Source organism: Gadus macrocephalus, chromosome 16 (assembly GCF_031168955.1).
Source record: "Gadus macrocephalus chromosome 16, ASM3116895v1".
NCBI lineage: Eukaryota > Metazoa > Chordata > Actinopteri > Gadiformes > Gadidae > Gadus > Gadus macrocephalus.
In genome coordinates, this window is record NC_082397.1 from 9,323,684 (window position 1) to 9,343,645 (window position 19,962).

General features: G+C 43.3%; 2 protein-coding genes across 2 annotated transcripts in view; one reads left to right on the forward strand and one right to left on the reverse strand.

The window, feature by feature from the left end:
- Positions 1-7,268, forward strand: part of aadac (arylacetamide deacetylase) — a 7,340-nt gene extending 72 nt beyond the window's left edge. The window contains exons 1-5 of the mRNA XM_060074896.1: positions 1-423; positions 2,001-2,229; positions 2,648-2,717; positions 4,836-5,007; positions 5,322-7,268. The exon at positions 1-423 is cut by the window's left edge and continues 72 nt beyond it. Of these exons, the coding sequence (XP_059930879.1) occupies positions 283-423; positions 2,001-2,229; positions 2,648-2,717; positions 4,836-5,007; positions 5,322-5,954 (1,245 nt within the window). The 5' untranslated portion in view covers positions 1-282 and the 3' untranslated portion in view covers positions 5,955-7,268. The remainder of the gene's footprint in view (positions 424-2,000; positions 2,230-2,647; positions 2,718-4,835; positions 5,008-5,321) is intronic.
- Positions 7,269-16,078: 8,810 nt separating this feature from the next.
- LOC132474886 (succinate receptor 1-like) lies at positions 16,079-19,747 on the reverse strand. Its single transcript, XM_060075789.1, has 2 exons — positions 19,595-19,747; positions 16,079-17,706 (listed from the first exon to the last, which is right to left on the reverse strand). The coding sequence occupies exons 1-2, from the start codon at positions 19,595-19,597 to the stop codon at positions 16,735-16,737; spliced, it is 975 nt and encodes a 324-aa protein (XP_059931772.1). The 5' UTR covers positions 19,598-19,747; the 3' UTR covers positions 16,079-16,734.
- Positions 19,748-19,962: the final 215 nt, after the last annotated feature.

The window sequence follows — 19,962 nt, forward strand, 5'->3', positions numbered from 1 at the left end:
CGTCGGTGTAAAAAATAGTGCAGGACAAGGCGTGCGTAACGGAGCGTCCGCATGCAACACCACAACAACCGCAATGAAGAGAAGAATACTCTACCAATGCCCGCGGATAGCGATCAAATGACACTGAGACGCGCTGTCACACTCAGCTGGATTCAGCTTAATTTGATATCAGATTAAAGCTGTGCCTCCGCTGGAGAGACTGATCAGTAAGAGCAGCAGAGCAGGGCACCTTGTTTCTCCTTCTGCACCCGTGGACTCCGCTGCCGGGGACGCACCGGCACAATGAGGTTGAAAGGTATCGTTTCGCTCATCGTGCTCGGCTCTTTATCCGCTTATTTTATTTATGAGCCCATTCCGGAAGCCATTGATCAAAAATGGAAACTTATGGTGACCAATTCCCTCTTCAGAGCTCTCAGCCACCTGGTAAGCAATAACTGTCGCGTTTTTCTATTGCTGATGCCTCGATTTCAGGAGGCTGTTCACAGAAAAAACAAACAAAATATAAATACAGTACATTTCTTATTTATTTTTAAATGTAAAATATGTATATATCTATTTGGAATGTTTCCTTTTTCAAACTTTTTCACTGTCAACTCAAATAGTGTTAGATATTTCGTTATACAACACCTATGTGATGGTTCTGCCACGAATAGCCCTGCTGGTTACACCAGATTATGTCAGACGCTAATCCAGCCATAGTATAGCCGCTCACCTGTTCTAATTATAGCCACTATTAAGGAAATACACTCTTTGTTGATGGCTGGGCTGAGATGCCTCTGCCTTCCTGGAGGTCATTCCTTGAGTCAGACATGGATGATCCCTCTGTAGTTCATAAGACAACAAACATTTAGATATAAGTATACCAGCTGCAGAACCTTATCCCATGCAAAAAAAAGCCTATTCAAACATGAAAACTTCCATTAATGCTAATTTTCTCTCATTTAATAATTGTACAATGTAGGCATTGGTCCAAACGTTTTAGTAAATTAATTAATTCACCAAGCCAAAACTATTTTGGCATCCCATTTTCTGTTTGCTTTGGTGTGCGTGTGTGTGTGTGTTTACTTGTGCGTTTGTACATGCGTGTGTCTGTGTGTGGGTGTGCGTACGTGCATGCGCGTGCGTGCTTGCACGTGTGTGTTTGTGCGCGTGTGTAAATGGGTGCTCGCGCGGGTGTGTGTTTGTGTGTGTGTGTGCGTGTGTGTGTGTGTGTGTGTGTGTGTGTGTGTGTGTGTGTGTGTGTGTGTGTGTGTGTGTGTGTGTGTGTGTGTGTGTGTGTGTGTGTGTGTGTGTGTGTGTGTGGAGGTAAATGCATGGTTCAGTGCTTATGGTTACCACAGCGGACATGGCGGGTCTCAGCTGATCTGCGCTAAGCCCTACCGTCGCCCAGCCTGCCTGTCGTGGCGCGACTCTGAGCCCTCCTGTGTCCGCTACGCACCCATGGATGTCTTTAGGGGTGTTATGACATTCACAGCGGCGGCGCTCACATGATGTGGTGGTCCCGGGGTTGAGCGCGGCAGAATTATAGATATCAAAGCTTGCATCCATTGGGATGACGCATATGGCCACAAAGAATGCTTTTCATGAAAATAGACAGAATCTAATGTAAAAAAGTTCAAAGAAATGTATTAACCGAATTCATGTTTGAATCCATCCATTACCCCTCTTTGTTTGTGTGTGTGTGTGTGTGTGTGTGTGTGTGTGTGTGTGTGTGTGTGTGTGTGTGTGTGTGTGTGTGTGTGTGTGTGTGTGTGTGTGTGTGTGTGTGTGTGTGTGTGTGTGTGGGGGGCGGGTTTATCTGTGCGTTTGCGAGCATGTGTGCGTGTGTCTGTGCGGGTGTTTCCATGTGTATGTGCATGCATGCTTCTGTCTGTGCACATGCATGCATGTGTGTGTGCGCGTGCCTGCGTGCATGTTTGTCTGTGTGCATGTCTCTGCATGCGTGTATGTGTGTGTCTGTGTGTTTGCATGTCTCTGTATGCGTGTGTGTGTGCGTGCAGGCGGACCTCAGTGAGCTGCTGGGGCTGAAGGACTACATGGGCGTCATGTACTTCATCACGCTGGCGGAGCGGGTGGTGCCGCTGTCGGACCAACACGTGTTGGTGACGGAGGAGCGCTTCGACGGGGTGGAGGTGGTGCTGTACCAGCCCCAGACCGACCGGCCCACGGCTGACCTTCGCAGGGCCGTCATCTACCTGCACGGCGGGGGCTGGTGTCTGGGCAGCTCCCGTGAGTAGCTGGAGGCACTGGAAGATCACCATGGAGATCCTCCCTGATAGATCTGATGTGATATTGAATCTTTAAATAGAAGTCATTGTATGATCATTATAATATTCATAATCATCACCATCATCATAATCATCATCATGATCATCATAATAATAACAACGATGATGAAGATGAGGCTGAGGTTGAAGAATTATAATTAGGACGATACTTTGGGGATAGTATCTATAATCGCTAGCTATAAAAAGCTATAATCACTATATGCATCATGCAGGAATATCAAGGTTGATTTGATTAGGAAACTTTGCCGCTTTCAGGTCCCTGTTCATTTGTGCTATTTTAATGATGGATGAATGAATGAATGAATGTTGCATCAGGTGGGATGTTAACGCCCTATCGTCGACCTGTGTGTCTTCTGCAGGGATGAGCCCCTATGACACGCTGGCCAGAACCCTGGTCACGGACCTCGACGCCATGGTGCTCTCTGTCGAGTGAGTATCTGTTAATAATCATCATTATATGTGATACTACAGCATTGCTGGATCCTCGATCCTGATTGGTCAATAATGTTCCAAGGTTTATTTTCCTCATTAGCAGGACACCTCTGCCTTTTAACTCTTCTAAATTGATGCAATGTCGATGAAACGGCTACAACAGCTGTCCCAACAACCCAGATGTTTCCTTGACACCGCAATAACAACACTCACAAAGCACCAAAGAATATCAGCCGATTTGGTTGATAAAAACACTGACGTTACGGATGAGATTCCCTCTATCCAATAGAGGCTGGTCCCTGTGGTATTACTCAATCAAAACCAGGTTCCTAAAGGAACCAATGCCTTCTCCCACGCCTGCCACACTCCCCCACCAGGAACACTCTGATTGTATCTGTTCCAGTGCCCTCCCGGTGTGCCGAGATGCGTTGGCAGATAGCATGGAGTGCTTCTGCTGGCTCGTTTTCATTAGTCCCACCCGACTCTCTGTATTAAATCAACTGTCCCCGGTGCCAATTCTCCGGTGGCACTGCTGTGTCACAGTCCTCCCTCTCTCACTTACCCCTGAGACACCACACACACATATTGCTCAGCACACTCCATTCCCTGCGTGTGTGTGTGTGTGTGTATGTGTGTGTGTGTGTGTGTGTGTGTGTGTGTGTGTGTGTGTGTGTGTGTGTGTGTGTGTGTGTGTGTGTGTGTGTGTGTGTGTGTGTGTGTGTGTGTGTGTGTGTGTGTGTGTGTGTGTGTGTGTGTGTGCGTGCGTGCGTGCGTGTGTGTGTGTGTGTGTGTGAGTGTGCAGGTGTGCAGAGGTATGGATGACTTTGAGTGAATGGATGAATATTTTGGATGATGGATGGATGGATGTGGACGGATAAGTTCCCTCTCATAATGATTTTCCGTCACGTTTCGTGTGAAATAATGTCAGCATCTGTCAGGATCAGGAATGTATGGGGATTGTTACATTATTTCGGGGGATGGGACCCACCCGTAATATGGGTTTCATAGAGTAAATGGCTGAGTCACATGTGTCGTAGGATATGGAATATTGAACTCAATTCCTGTCGACACAGCATGTATGAGTGGCTGGGCCTGGCTGGACTAGCTTCATATATAGACCTATCAATCTTTACAGGTAAACTTGTATCAGAGCTTGTAATACATTTTGCATTAAGGGCATTTAGCAGACGCTTTTATCGAAAGCAAACAATAATTACGTTTGTCAGAAGAAAGAGTAACAATATATTGCTGTTAGTACAATATGGATGTTCACAGAACCAAGTGACATGCACTTACAATTGTTTGGTTAACCCCTTCCCTGTATGCAACAAAGCTAGCTAAGATAAGATGCTACACGATGCCAAGGGACCCCTGAAGAACAAAAGTTGTATGAATGTATGGACTGGAATACCCACCAACTCTCTTTATGAATGCACACTGAAGACTTTTAACAGTGAAGAAATGTACCATATCTTCATAGCTCAGCACTCCTACTAATGTTGTTCAGACTCATATAAGTCTTCAACTTTTCACAGGTTCTCCATCCAGTGTAGTCCTTAAGATGGGTTTGTGCCTCCTTTGGTGACCTCAAAGGGTTACTTAATTCAGCTTGCTTCAGTCAATTCATCTCATTCGTGTCTTTGGATCTCTGGAGAGGTTTTAGTGCAAAGCATTCAAAGCGCATATGTCCAACATCAGAAGCAGCCAAATACTTATATCCTTACTCTGCTTCATCAAATGACTTCTAACGGTTGTACGGAGTTGTGGTATATTCCCAGGAAATAACAAAGATGTTTTTTTAATCCATCTTCAATCAGACTGAGACCTTCTAACTTTTTGTGATTATACAACCCTAAACCAAGGCGTCAGAACACTTTCAAGGTTAAACCTTGAAAAACGAACACTTAATCTCTTTAACCATTGGACTGCAGTCGTGTTTCTTAAAGTAAGCATTTCTTAACTGCCCTTTGTACTAAAGAGTCAGCAAATGATGACATCAGACATGATAAAAAGTGGAAAATGTGCTCATAGCTTGGCCTTAGCCTGGCTAGCCTAGCCAAAACCCATGCATCATGAAGATCAATCCCCCTCTTATGACCACTCCTCCTCTGCTAGGTACCGCCTGGCTCCAGCCCACCACTTCCCCGTCCCTTACGAGGACGTCTATAGCGTGGTCAAGCACTTCCTCCAGGAGGAGGTCCTGGCTCGCTACTCGGTGGACCCGGGGCGCATCGCGGTGTCTGGGGACAGCGCGGGAGGGAACCTGGCAGCAGCGGTGTCCCAGCAGGTTAGCTCATCCTAGCACTGGATATAAACAACAAGGCTAGCTGCTAAGCTATGCCTATGGACAACAGAAGAAGAGTTAAGGCAATGTTACCTACATTGGTTGAGCGTAGAGAAATTACTTGTCCCCACTTCCAAACAATAGTTTTCTGTTAAGTTTGTATAGCTTTTCATGCAAATGATTCAGATTTTCCGTTCTTTCTTTCATTTCCTTTCATCCTTTCTCTCTTCCGCACTTCTATTCTTCCTTTCTTATTCTTCTCCTCCTCCCTTCCTCTCCGTTATCTCCCTCCCCCTCCCCCGTCCCGGTATCCATAGCTACGGCAGGACCCGGACCAGAAGATCCAGCTGAAGATCCAGGCCCTGCTCTACCCGGTGCTACAGGCCCTGGACCTCAACACCCCGTCCTACCAGCAGAACCAGGACATGCCCATCCTGCCGCGCACCCTGATGGTGCGCTTCTGGAGCGAGTACTTCACCAGCGACAAGGCCCTGTTCCGGACCATGATGTCCAACACCCACAACGGGCCCGAGTCCGCAGACCTGCTCAAGTTCGTCAACTGGGGCGCCTACCTCCCCGAGTCCTACCGGGCCGACTACAACTACAGCGTCCCCGCTGTGGGACGAGACCAGGCGGCGGTGGGCGTCCCGGCACCCGACGGGGGTCCGTCCAGGGCCATCGGGGATCCCCGGGCGTCGCCCCTGCTGGTGCCGGACAGCGCCCTGCGCTCGCTGCCCAAGGCTTACGTGCTGACGTGCGAGTACGACGTCCTGCGCGACGACGGGATCATGTACGTGACGCGGCTGCGAGAAGCCGGCGTGGAGGTGACCCACGAACACTACGGCGCGGGCTTCCACGGGGCGATGATGTTCAACCTGTGGCCCATGGACTTCGCCATCGCTCGCCGCATGACGGACAACTACGTCCGCTGGCTGCAGGAAAACTTGTAAGCCCGGGAGGGAGGGATGGGGTCAGTGGCGACGGTTGCGGCGGTCCCGCTCCCGCTGTTGGTTCCTGAGCTTTGGTCGGCCGCCTGTTGACTCGCAAGGTTTTAGTTTTCCGATCTTTTTTTCTTTTCCGATCTTTCTCTTTTTCCAATTCTATTTTTTCCTTTTTTGGTTTCTTTTGTTGTTTTTCGTCTCAATGTTTTTTTTTTTTTCAATTATGCAAGGACCACACTTATAAGCGACTAGTATTCACTCCATTAGCTTAGGCACTTCGCTGAAGGACGCCTACTACAGGTCAGGCCTGTGGGTGGGCAATCCTGCATCCTGCATCTCTCGGTAATGTACCACATCGTGTTGCGAAAAGTCAGAGCGGACATTTCTTTTATACTACAGGGATTCGTGCTTTACATTAAATGTTTGATTTTATTAGAAGTAAGATGGGAATGTAATCAACGGTGTATGCTTGCCTTGTTACACATAACACTTAATAAACTGCTACCAACAACAACAGTACATACCACAGATATATTGTATAAATCATGGGTGTAAAAATAATCGTATTTCCGAACAGCGCATGCATGGGGGGCAGCTTGATCAACCAGAAAGTGGCGGTAGCTCGTAGCCGCAGTGTAGATAATCCTAGTTCAAACCTCACTGGTGCCTCCAGACCGGGGCTGCACCTGGGTTCATCTGAATGAATTTCCAACACAAAAGAAGACAACATTAGTGGTTAGAGTTCACCGAGCACCGACGTCCGTTTAGGGGAGAGGGCAGGGAAAAGTTGCGCAGCAGTAACCCGATAGCCGCAGTACTCTGGATGTCATGTGAGGTCAGCCAAACCCAGTGGAGTCAGATCTCTCTTTCTGCGTCGCTCTTTGGAGGTCTCTCGTTGGATCTGATTATCTCTGTGAAGCTTGTGACGTTTTTAACAGCACATGTGCTAGAGATCACGTCATCATCTGAGAGGGCTTTGTCGTTTTTATTAGCTTTGTGGGTTTTTTGTGTAGCCAATCTTTGTGGGAGTTGTGTGAACCGAAGCGACACACAGGCTGCATCGATTGTTAGGCTAGGGAATACTTGTTGTGTTGCTATTTGAAGCTCATGCAGATTGTTCATATTGTTTTACCAAAGAAACCACACTGCTCCACATCGTGTATCTTACATGGACTATACCTTATTATTTAGCGTTGTTTCCCCATCATAATTCTGCTCCTTACTCATTTGTAAATATTATGATTTGTATGTTTTTATTTGCAAAAGAAGAACCTAGAACGACGTGTATTGTTTTTTCTGAAAATAAAGAGACCCAACCTATGACTAGCTTGTCTCGTGTGTGTTGTATGGATCCAATTCCGCCGACTTTCATTGCGTCTCAGTGATAACTTCCAGTTATACTGTGTGGAGCATCATAGTCTGAGGCTCAGCTTCTTTCCGATGTGTGTGTGTGTGTGTGAGCCAGGGCCATGACTGATGGCGATTGATTCTAGAAAACTATCAGATGACAGAATCGAAAGGAAAAAAATACACAAAGAAGCTGAACTATCTGATATGGAGTAGAAAGGGAGCAAAAGCATTGAAGAGGTTCTGGGGTTATTCAAGTGAGGAATATGAATAGATATTACAGAAAAATACCACATTAGCATTCAATGAGCTGCCTTTGGGGGAGTCAGTCGCTCCCAGGTTTCGAGACAGACGGCGGAAATTAAATATATATTATCCAAGACAGAGTTTTATTTAAATGTTTGTTTAATAAAAACCTTGTGCCAAGCTAGATTATAAAGCTCCGCACACACACACACATGCACACACAAACACACACACACGCACACACACATGCACGGACGCGCACAGACACGTACACAAATGTTTTCTTTCTCTCAGATGTACCCCGACTTCTCAGATAGCATCACGTTCTGTGATGAATTAATTCGATAACGTCGGCTCTCAGAGTCTCATTTCTAGTTTAATGTTCACAGTTGATATCCCATTGTGATGCTCCTTCAGCAGAGGCTAATATGATAAACGGGAAATAGATTACAGCAGATGGCTGACACAGTATGGCGAGATTGTTCTTACAGTACAGAACATAGTATGCAAAACATTCTATGCAGAGCTATTGTCCCCTGTTCAGAAGCGGCTTTAAATTATCATAAACCTGCACTTTGCATCCTTCCTAAGAAGTATGCATATTTATATTGCTTGCTTTGCTTAAATAACAAATAATATAGTTTTTGTATTTTCACATAACTATTATATACTACTACTACTATTTAGCTGACACCAAAAGTTTCAGCTTAATAAAAATAAACATACAATGAGTAAATTCAACCATGAGGATACATCCCGGGAAATTGGCAAGAGTCATGCAAGAACATTGAATGAAACCAAACATTGAATAAAGCCAACTGCTTTAGATGAAGTGCACGGTGCGGAGGAGAGATGAAGTGCGGGAGGACCCGGACAGGTTGAAGAGCACCAAGGCTGCTGCATTCTGGATGAGCTTCAGGGCTCGGATAGCACAGGCAGGCAGACCAGCCAGGAGGGAGGTGAGGGAGTCTAGACGGAGAGGACGAGAGCACTGGAACCAGCCCTCTTCGAGGGGTCATCGAGGGGACACGCCACCTGGGTTCCTTGCAGTCCGGGACGCAGACATGGAGACAGAGTTTTCAGTATGATATTAACATAAATAAATAAATAAACCCAAACACATTTTATAGTAGCTAGATGCTAGTTTGAAGTTTATAGCTTCAAACACTGTTATATTAGACTTCCTTTCATGATGTGCCAGCAGAAAGATTTGCACTATTCACCCAAAATGACCAATAAGTGAACCCTTATTGTGCCATTCTCCGAGGCAATAGGACATGATGGTTGGTACTGGTTGTTGATGATCTAGCGTTATCGTATTACATTAATGCAGTTCTTTCTGTATTCTGAATTTTTTTATTTTTTCATTATTACATTGTTTTTTTCATGCAATCTAAAATCTCTCTCTCTCTCTCTCTCTCTCTCTCTCTCTCTCTCTCTCTCTCAGATTACACAACTGAAACGCAAATGAACTGAAATGAACTAAAATGGACCATTGCCAACTCAACCCCTAAAAAAAGAACAGAAACACACACAGACACAGACACACACACAAACACAGACACACACACACACATAGAGACACACACACACACACACACAAACAGACACGCACGCACACACACACACACACACACACACACACACACACACACACACACACACACACACACACACACACACACACACACACACACACACACACACACACACACACGCAGAAACCCACAAACCCACACACACACACACCAATATCAACACCTACCTCCATTTCCCTTCCTCTCACACCATCATCCACTTAGCCAACTCAGTATTCAGCGTATGATGTAATGCGTTTTGTTGTGTGGCTCCATCGCTACTGCCCTGCCCTGTCATTGGCCCGACTGCCTGCCAAGGGGGGATTTTGAGGTGCTCCCGGGCACATTGTGGCCACTGACAGTGCAACATAAACAATATCATATGAGACAGCCTGCGGGACCACATGATTCTGGCTACAGGACAGGGCGCTCTGTGTTATGCCAGGGTCAATGTTTTCAGTGTTGTACCACTGATGAGCACATGCCAATGTGGGCGGAAGTGTTTTGTGATTGAAAGTGTTTTTAAGGTGTTATTTTTCAACCCGGTCTCAAAAACAAAAACAAAACAATATGTCTCTGGCAAACTGATTAACATATGTATGTGTGTGTGTGTGTGTGTGTGTGTGTGTGTGTGTGTGTGTGTGTGTGTGTGTGTATGTGTGTGTGTGTGTGTGTGTGTGCGTGCGTGCGCGCGCATGTGAGTGTGTGTGTGTAAGTGTGCGTGTGTAAATAAACTAGCAAAAAAACACTTGTTTGTATTAGTGCACTTTGTTGCATGTGAGTGTGTGTGGGTAAATAAACTTGCCTTAAAATGTGTGGGTTCACACGTTTTGATGTCACACTTTGTTGTTGTGACTACACAAGTGTAGCATGTAGGATTTGTCACATCCCTTGCAGGCATGCCACACATTGTCAACATCACACTATGGCATCTGGTTATGTTTTCACAAGCACAGTGTGCCATTAACCTGCTGGCGGCAAGCAGGCAGACAGGCTTATTAATGGTTTTCCATAATACTTTGCCTGTTCTACAGCCGAGATAATGCATGGCTGTTGATAGCATCCATGGGCGTTCTGAAACACTTATATTGTGGTGCAGTGCAGAATTTACATCACTATTTACATATTATATATTGCCTCAGTTTTGCCTTTGTAACATTTCCTGGACTTTCTAGAAGACAGACCGTTTCAATATTTTGTTGCTTTGTTTTGTTTGCGAAAGATTAAGCAATATATTGTCTCTGAGTAAATGTAGACGTATCAAGACAGCTCAGCGATCATTGTACTGTGTTCATCGCACCACACACTAGAGAACTCAAGACTCAAGAGAAGGTCATTATAACCTTCCTCAGGCTGTCCTTGTAACCTTTCTTAGCTATATTGTGCTGTCTTATGAATGGATGCAATTGAGTGCAATGACCCAATTGTGAACTTTGACATATTCGCTATTAGCTGTTTTGGCTCGATATATAGACATAGCTTAACCATTTAGCTAAGCTAAATAATAAACATACAATTAGTACATTTTGGCATATTGATATTGAGTGATATCAATACTTTATAGACAACTGCTCTGAAACATTTTGTACCAAAACAATGTGTAATAAAGGAAATTTGGGTAAATTTGATTGTTGTAAAAATAATCATTATTTTATTTTTCATGATAAATCAAATGTTCCCTAATCATGATGAAGTGATGTAGCTATTTCAGTTCTCCTGTTATCATCAATGTGTTTTGGACATATGGCAAGCCTATATGCACTCAAAATAATAATAATTATAATTGAGGTATTTAATGACATCGCACTTCTACAAAATACCCACAGGATAACAAAATAATGTAAAGATGTGGAATATGTCAGATTTTCTTTTTAAAGCAGTCTTTGTTCACGTTTCCCACATTAAAGGGGCAGTGTGTTTAGTGGCATCAGGTGGTTAGGTTGGAGATTGCACCCCACTGTACACCCCCACAGTTCCCCAAATGATTTCATCGTCGACGGCAGCAACGACGACTGTGTGGTGAGGAGATTCCTTGATAGATTAATAAATTGTATTTCGTATATCACTAGATGTTAGTTTAAAGGTAAAATAGTAATTTTGAATCAAAGTACAAAATGCGTCCTCTCTAGAGCCATATATCACTTTCGGGCTACCGTAGACACATGGTGGTGCTACATGGCGGGCTCGGGGCTCCGTGGAAGAGAAACCTCTCCCTATTCCCTATTTACGGATTATTTGATAGGGACAGATAGCCTACAGTGTTCATACTAGACAAACTGAGAACAGCTATCCGATGTAAGTATCCGCAGTGGTTTTCAAACTGTGGGGCGCGCCAGAGTACTTTAGGGGGGGCGCGACGTGAGAAAAAAATAAACCCGAAAAAACCCCTGATTTTTTTCGGGATGATTCAAATCATCAGTCGTACTTCAACTGTAGAAGTAACATAACTAAATCAATTTTCAACCGTTTATCTTCGTGCAAACCATTTAACAAATCTACACACTTGTATCTTCAATAATATCTAAACAGAATTTCGATATCATTTAAAATTTCTTCAGAATCAGTTTTAGTTTCATACCGCTTCGTTTTCAGCTGTTTTCATTGAAGACGTCAGCCCATTCTGATACACCTATTTCTAGACATCGTAACTCATTCCTTTTTCAACCGTTTACCATCGTTCAAACCATTAAGCAAATCTACACACTTGTATCTTCAATTCTGTCGAAACGGAATTTTGATAGCATTTATACTTTTTTCAGAATCACAGTTTCGTTTCAAACAGGCATCGTTTTCAGTTGCTTATAATAATTTAGGTCACCATAGCAACGCCGGTAAACAAACCCCGCCGAATAGTAGAATCTCTGGACTGAAAAGGCAGATCTGATTCGACTGGCAGTTTACACAGGTTAAGATGTTCAAATTAATTTAAAAAAGGTTAAGCTAAAACATGCTTAGATAAAGTTGTTAAATTGTGTTAAGAAAACGCACAAAGGTGTAATGTTTCAGAATAACGTTTAAAATGTTTAAAAAATATGTTTAAAAAATATGTTTCAAAAATATGTTTCAAATGTTTGGGGGGGGGGGGGGGGGGGGGCTCAGCTGAATTTTTTTCTCTGAGGGGGGGCTCACTCTCTCACACTTTGAAAACCCCTGCTATAGTGGATGCTAATTTGCAACACCTGTCCCTGTAGATATAAAGGGCTCTTTCTAAGGTAACGAAAGACAATTCTTAATTTCATGGGATTATACACTAGTTAAAACATACCTTTGGAATATCATATTCAATTTCTTCCAAACCCGTTCCGCTATCTGCCACAAATTGCACCTTTAAAGAAGCTTTAGTTACAATTTGACAGTTGTAAAGAGACAGCAGGGAAGAGAGGACGAAGGAGTGATGACTTTGAGCACTTGCATGTGAGAGTGTGGATATAAACGTGTCTAAACACACATTCGTGGGTTAAAGGTTCAATGAGAGAGTCATGTCACATTTGGATGTTAGAGTATTGCTCAAGTGTTGGATTATTATTACGTAGGATTTGTCACATCCCTTGCAGGCTTGCCACACATTGTCACCATCACAATTTGACGTCTGGTGATGTTTTTACAAGCATAGTGTGCGGGGTGTAGCCAGGACATTATAACTGTGGTGGCCAGTCTTATATTTGGGGTGGCAATTGATTGTCAAGTGCAATGTTTATTCATAACATCAAAATATAACACTTTCAATAAGCATAATAAGTCAAGAGTTAGATCAAACTAATAGTGCATATATTTCGTTTTAGACCGTTTCCGTTCAGGATTATTATTTATTTTTTCATACTCTGGGAGGGGGGGGGGGGGGGGGGGGGTATGGCTACGCCGCTGACAGCGTGCCATTAACCCCATAGCTGCAAGCAGGCAGACAGTTTTTTTTAATGCGTTTTCCATAACTTATTGTCTGTTCTACAGCGAAAGGATAATAAGGTATATGTCTGCTGATAACATCCATGAGAGCCAGCATATTGTCTAATTGTGGTCTGGTGCAGCTTTACCAATTCTATATACATATAATTTGTTTAATGACGTGGTCTGGACTGCCTTAGTTACAGACTTTTAAATCAATATTTGTTCTGCTTTGTTTGACAAAGATTTACAGTTATATTTGCATTTACATTTTACATTTAGGGCATTTAGCAGATGCTTTTATCCAAAGCGACTTACAATACGTACATTTGTCAGAAGAAAGAGATACAATATAAATCTAAATGTAGGTGTAGAGCAACTAGACAGCTTACATTTCAAAAAATAAATAACTAGGTATTCAGATTAAAATCAAAAGAGGAAGAAAAACTAGAGTTCCGTTTTTTCTACGAATTGAGTGGTTGTAACCGACATTTTCACATTTCCTGTCATGGGTAGGGTTGGATTTAGCGTGACTCAGTTCGCGTCGTTCAGTTCGACAAGAGGAGTCGTTCGCGAATCGTTTGTTTGTTTGTTCGTTCAGTTGAGTTTCCGGTAGCGGTGAAACGAATCATGCACGGTTCTCTTTGTCGGTCAGACTCAGCCCCTCCCTCCCTCGTTCGTTCAGTCGAGTTTCCGGTAGCGGTGAATCGAATCATGGAATGCACGGTTCTCAGACTCAGCACCTCCCTCGTTCTCATTCTCAAACGTCAACATTACAACTTTAACCAAACGCAACAGGATGGGGGTGTAGTTGATTATTGGATGTTAGCAAGATAACATATTAACATATTAGCAAGATAATAGACTTAGATTTTTTTAGATATATATATATTTTTTTAGATTTAGCAATGATGGTGGGGGTCCCGGGTGGCTCTGATAAACAGAACCCTGTGCAGCCCAAGACTAAAATCTAAATCTAGCTGCCAAAATTAACACTGCCTTCAATAAGAGAGATGGTAGGTTGTTAAAAATGAATTAAACTGTAATCAGACAACGCGGTTATATGCTATAGACCCTAAAGTATCTGTGGTATAAAGGCTGGGATGAATTTAAAATTACAAATATGTAAATGTTGAAAGTATGGACCGTCGCGATTCCCATTGAAAAGAATGGCAGTGACTTGTCTTCACAACGAGAGCTGGAAGGTTGTGAAAAATGCATTAAACTGTAATCGGACAACGCAGTTATATGCTATAGACCAGGGGTTTTCAAAGTGTGAGAGAGTGAGCCCCCCCTCAGAGAAAAAAATTCAGCTGAACCCCCCCCCCCCCCCAAAATTTTTTTCTAAAGACCTGTGTTTTGAAAGCTATCCTAATTATTTTACACATTTTAAACATCTCTGATCATAATTTTAAAACATTTGAAACATATTTCTGAAACATTAAAACATCTTTGTGCGTTTTTAAACACATTTCTTAACACAATTTATGAACTTTATCTAAGCATGTTTTAGCTTAACCTTTTTTAAATACATTTGAACATCTTAATCTGTGTAAACTGCCAGTTTACACAGATTCATTCAGGGTCCCCGACTCTGAATTTTCAGAGTCGAATCAGATCTGCTTTTTCAGTCCAGAGATTCGACTATTCGGCGGGGTTTGTTTACCGGTGTTGCTATGGTGACCTAAATTATTATAAGCAACTGAAAACTATGCCGATTTGAAACTAAAACTGTGATTCTGAAAAAAGTATAAATGCTATCAAAATTCCGTTTCGATAGTATTGAAGATACAAGTGTGTAGATTTGTTCAATGGTTTGAACTATGGTAAACGGTCGAAAAATGAATGAGTTACGATGTCTAGAAGTAGTTGTATCAGAATGGGCTGACGTCTTCAATGAAAACAGCAGAAAACGAAGCGGTATGAAACTAAAACTGTGATTCTGAAGAAATTTTAAATGATATCGAAATTCTGTTTAGATATTATTGAAGATACAAGTGTGTAGATTTGTTAAATGGTTTGCACGAAGATAAACGGTTGAAAATCGATTTAGTTAGGTTACTTCTACAGTTGAAGTACGATTGATGATTTGAATCATCGACTTTCAGGTTTTTCTTCGGGTTTATTTTTTTCTCACGTCGCGCCCCCCCTGAAGAACTCTGGCGCCCCCCAGGGGGGGGCGCCCCACAGTTTGAAAACCACTGCTATAGACCCTAGAGTATCTGTGGTATAAAGGCTGGGACGAATTTCAAATGACAAATATGTACACTTTATGTTGCGAGTATAGACCGTCCCGATTCCCATTAAAACGAATGGCGCGGTGACTAGTCTTCACAACGAGAGCTGGTAGGTTGTCTAAAACGAATTACACTGTAATCAGACAACATGATTATATGCTATAGACCCTAGAGTATATGTGGTATAAAGGCTGGGAGGTATTTCAAATGATAAATATGTACACTTTATGTTGAAAGTATACCGTCGCGGTTCGCATTGAAACGAATGGCGCGGTGACTAGTCGTGAAAAATGTGGCATAAAGGTTGTGAAAAATGTGGCATAAAGGCTGGGACGAATTTCGAATTATAAATTTGTATAATGTAGGCCTATCCTTTAAATACGTCCATGCAACAGATGGCCATTGTGAATAATAGCTCGCTCACTAAGCCCATTGGTTTTTTCCCCAAGAAACCGGTTCATTTCTGTCTCTCATTGGCTAAAATTCAACGAGAGCGTCCTAGACTCAGTCCTAGAACAGCATACGATTGGTCGGTCCCTCCTCACCACTCACACAGTGAGTGAACGAACTGTCAGCGAGTCAGCAAGGGGGTCTGGGAGAAGACGAGTCTGAGAACGAACGAGACGAACGAGAGAGAGGAAACAGTTCAGTTCGTTCATCTTCATTCATTCACACTGATTCATTTGCGACCGAGCCAACTCTAGTCTTTGGTATTTGGCACATTTCGAATCGCCCCTGCCTGCTTCACAATGGCTGGTTATGGGTATTCACAAAGCTGTCCTTAAACAACCCTAAACGTTCGTTTTCAGAAATGTGCAACTCACCGAGTGGTATCATAGCGAAATACAGTTTCTGTCGTGTTTTATTTGGCATTTTGTAAATCCATTGATTTCGGTTGGAAAACTCATTGCTCCTTGACCAGAAACGGAAAAGCGGGCTGGTTGTAGTCTTTTCGCTCCATTCTTGCCCTACTATTGAGACGGAGAACCGAGCGAAAAGACTACAACCCCCCTGGATGCTGCCGTGATCTTCTCCTCTAGCAGCAAGAGGAAGGAACATTTGCGCAGATATTTTTCTCCTCTGCGAATCTCGCAGCGTTGGCAAATTTGTAAAAAAAACAATACACATTTCGGCATTTAAAATGCCTTGTAATGTGCGTAAGTAATGCATTACTTTTGTAACGCTTTACTCCCAACACTGTTGTTATTGTTAGCTACATTAGCCTCTTTAGCAAACTAGCTCGAAAACAAGCAACAAAACTTTCCATTGTATTGCACTCACAGCAAGACTTTGTAATGCATAAATTGGTGATCGGGTTAAAGCAGCAATGTAATCAAATATGTAAGTGCATTTAAAATCAACATTAAAACGACCAACGTGGTAAAAATACAAAGAAAAATAAATTCATTACGGGCACAGCCATATTTGTTCGTCGAGTCGTACGGTTTTCCCACTTTGCAACTGGTGAACTGGATCTAGAACCCGGCATAAATGCATTGGTTAGGTCGGAATTCCAACTGAAGGACGTGAGAGTGTGATAGTTTGTCTCATCCGGATCAGCTTCCTGAGCTTCCCCAACAGGAGCTCTCGGAAATGGTCTCCCATGAAGAAGTAGAAGACGGGGTTGATCACGCTGTGGAAGAACGCCACCGGCCTGGTCACGATATACAGCGCCTTGATGTGCACCCTGCTGCACTGGCTCAGCCCTGCCCAATCCGCACTGGCCGCGATCTGCACATTCCGCATCACATGGTACGGCGTGTAGAGCACCAGGAACATGACCGCCGCCGCACGGACCACGCGCAGAGGCCGGCCGTACGCGGTTTTCTGGCGCTGCAGCGCCTCCTCCTGGCTGCGCAGCAGAAGCGTAATCCTGTGCGAGAAGACGCAGATCCCCACCAGGGGCAGGATGTAGCCGGTCAGTGTCAGCCCCAGGCTGTAGCCCAGCGTGTCCAGGTCCGCCTTCAGGCTGGCAAAGTCCTTGCAGATGCTCCAGTTGCCCCTTTGGTGGTCCTGGATCATGAGGGAGATCATGGGCGCCACTTGGACGTTGACGGCCAGCCAGCTCAGGCCCGTCACCACCAGCGCCGCCCTGCAGGTCAGGAGGGAGTGCAACTTGCTGGGATGCATGACGAGCAGCAGGCGGTCCATGCTGATCCACACCATGAAGAGGATGGAGGAGTAGAGGTTGACGTGCAGGATGTAGCGGTTGATGATGCACATGTAGGGGTTGGTCTCTGATTTGCCGTTGGCATACAGGTAGGAGAGGCGTGGGAGTGTGCACAGGAAGACGAGGTCAGAGGCGGCCAGGTTGAAGAGGTAAACATTAATGCTGCCCCATTTAGGCAGACAGAAGACGTATCCGATGACAACCAGCAGGTTGCCAAGGAAACCGACGCAAAACTCGACCCCGTAGGAAGGTGAGAGGTAGTATTTCTCCAGGAGGTCGTCCACAGGCAAGCAATTATACCCCTGAAGGAAGGAGGAGAGGAGATGAGAGGAGGAGAGTTGATAGAGGGGAGGGGAGGAGAGTAGAGAGGAGCGAGGAGAGAAGAGAAGAGGAGAGGGGAGAGAAGAGAAAAATGGAGAGCAAAGGACAGTGAAGGTTAGATCAAATCCTAAAATATGAATTGTTCTTAAAAGATCATTGATTTCTGAAGGATGACATGAATACACTTTAAATGAGCAGTGTTCGGCAAGTTACTTCAAAAGCGTACTGCATTATTTATTACTTGTTACTGTCATTTCAAAGTAATTAGTTACATTACATTATTACTGTCTTTGAATTGTAAGGCATTACACTACTTTCACATTACTTTTTCATTTCTTCACCCAAAAATCTGGAAATATGGATTTGGTGTTATCATTAGATCTTGTGCTAAATGCAGCTCATTACACAGCAGGAGGTGATGTGGTATGGCATAAAGACTGAGCTAGGCTTAAGGCTAACAGATGTACAGTATAATGGTCGCAGTTATGGCTCATGGTGCAATATATTTTATAGTAGAAATACTGTAACTTCAGGTATTCATATTGAAATCAATAGAGGAAGAATAACTAGAGTTCCCGGTTTGTCTGGGACAGAGGTGTCAAACACAGGGCCCGCGGGACGAATCCGGCCCGCCACCTCATTCTATGTGAGCCGCGGGAGCTTCAAATTAATTTGAAAAAGTTCTGCCACACACCTCTGATAACCTATCATTGCATTTGCCACCAAGAAGCCCTGTGTGAAATTGTTCTGGAACTGTATTATAAAATGACAACGGTAATCTGGTCATTAAATGGCAGTGATTCAGGCTCGTGGCCTGGATCACCGCCTGTTCAGCAGTTTTTGAAGGAGGTGGCTCAGAATATGGAGATGTGACATACCCTACAGAATTAAGGGGGTAGGACCGGGGTCCGCAAACCACTTTTTGAGTTTAGCAGAGTTAATGTAATAACTTATGTTTGATAATATTACTCTTTTATTCACTTGAACAGTTTGATCCTTGATTGATATAGTAATTTTGGTTTTCTTAACTTGATAAATTAAAGGGATTTATGTAATTATAACACAGAGCAATTTTCTTAGTCGCTTACATATATTTTCAAATGTATGTAATTGCATGTACAAGTATGCAATGTATATTGGTACACTTGAATAAATAATAATCAAACACAGACACAGTCATTTCACAATATCTTAAGGAATAGTTCAATGATATAGTCCAACAGTTACAACCTACCCTTTAAGGGGAACCATAATCCTTGCATGGCCTGGGGTGAAAATTAGTTTGACACCCCTGGTCTAGGAATAGAGTGGTTGTGGTCTAGGAATAGAGTGGTTGTCACCGACAATTTTACATTTCCTGTCTCGGGTATTGGGTTCACTTCAATCGCCCCTGCCTGCTTCACAATGGCTGGCGATGGGTATTCACAAAACTGTCCTTAAAACAACCCTAAACGTTAGATTTTAGAAATGTGCAACTCACCGAGTGGTTATTGGTGTTCGTTGATGTTCCAAATCAAGTATCATAGCGAAATACAGTTTCTGTCGTGTTTTATTTGGCATTTTTTAAATCCATTGATTTCGGTTGGAAGACTCATTGCTCCTTGACCGGAAACGTATAGTTAATTTTGGGTTTAAAATGGCTTGTAACGCCCGTTACTGAGATTTGTACAGAGTAAAATATTACAATATATTTTTTTGTAATGCCTTACATTACCACGTTACAGCAAAAAGTAATGCATTACTTTAATGCATTCCTTTTGTAACGCGTTACTCCCAACACTGTTAACAACAATATTGGTCAGCGGGTTACAAAGTCCTCATCTTACTACCATATTAAATAAGTAATAATGTATATCAAGACGATCTTACCATGCTGTCGTGTTGTGAAGCTGTAGGCTCCGGCTTTAGAGGAAGTTTGGTTTGGTTTTGTTTGGATCAAAAACAGCAGATACAAACAACTGCGGGCCGAACACACCGTGTTTACCAATCACAAGTGATGCAGGCGCTAGTTTATATTACACAAGGAGGAAATAATCTGCCCTCAAAGTTTGATGGTACGCTTTTGACAAGCCTATGCAAATAAGAAGCCAGGGAGACACATTTTATGTTGCCATCCACCTATCTCATATTCATATTAAATTTGAATCATCATGCCTGTTCATTATGTTTGTATCGCCTGTTACCAAGCAGATTATTTACCTGAAACCGATGGTAGAAGACAGCTTCATTAAAGTGGA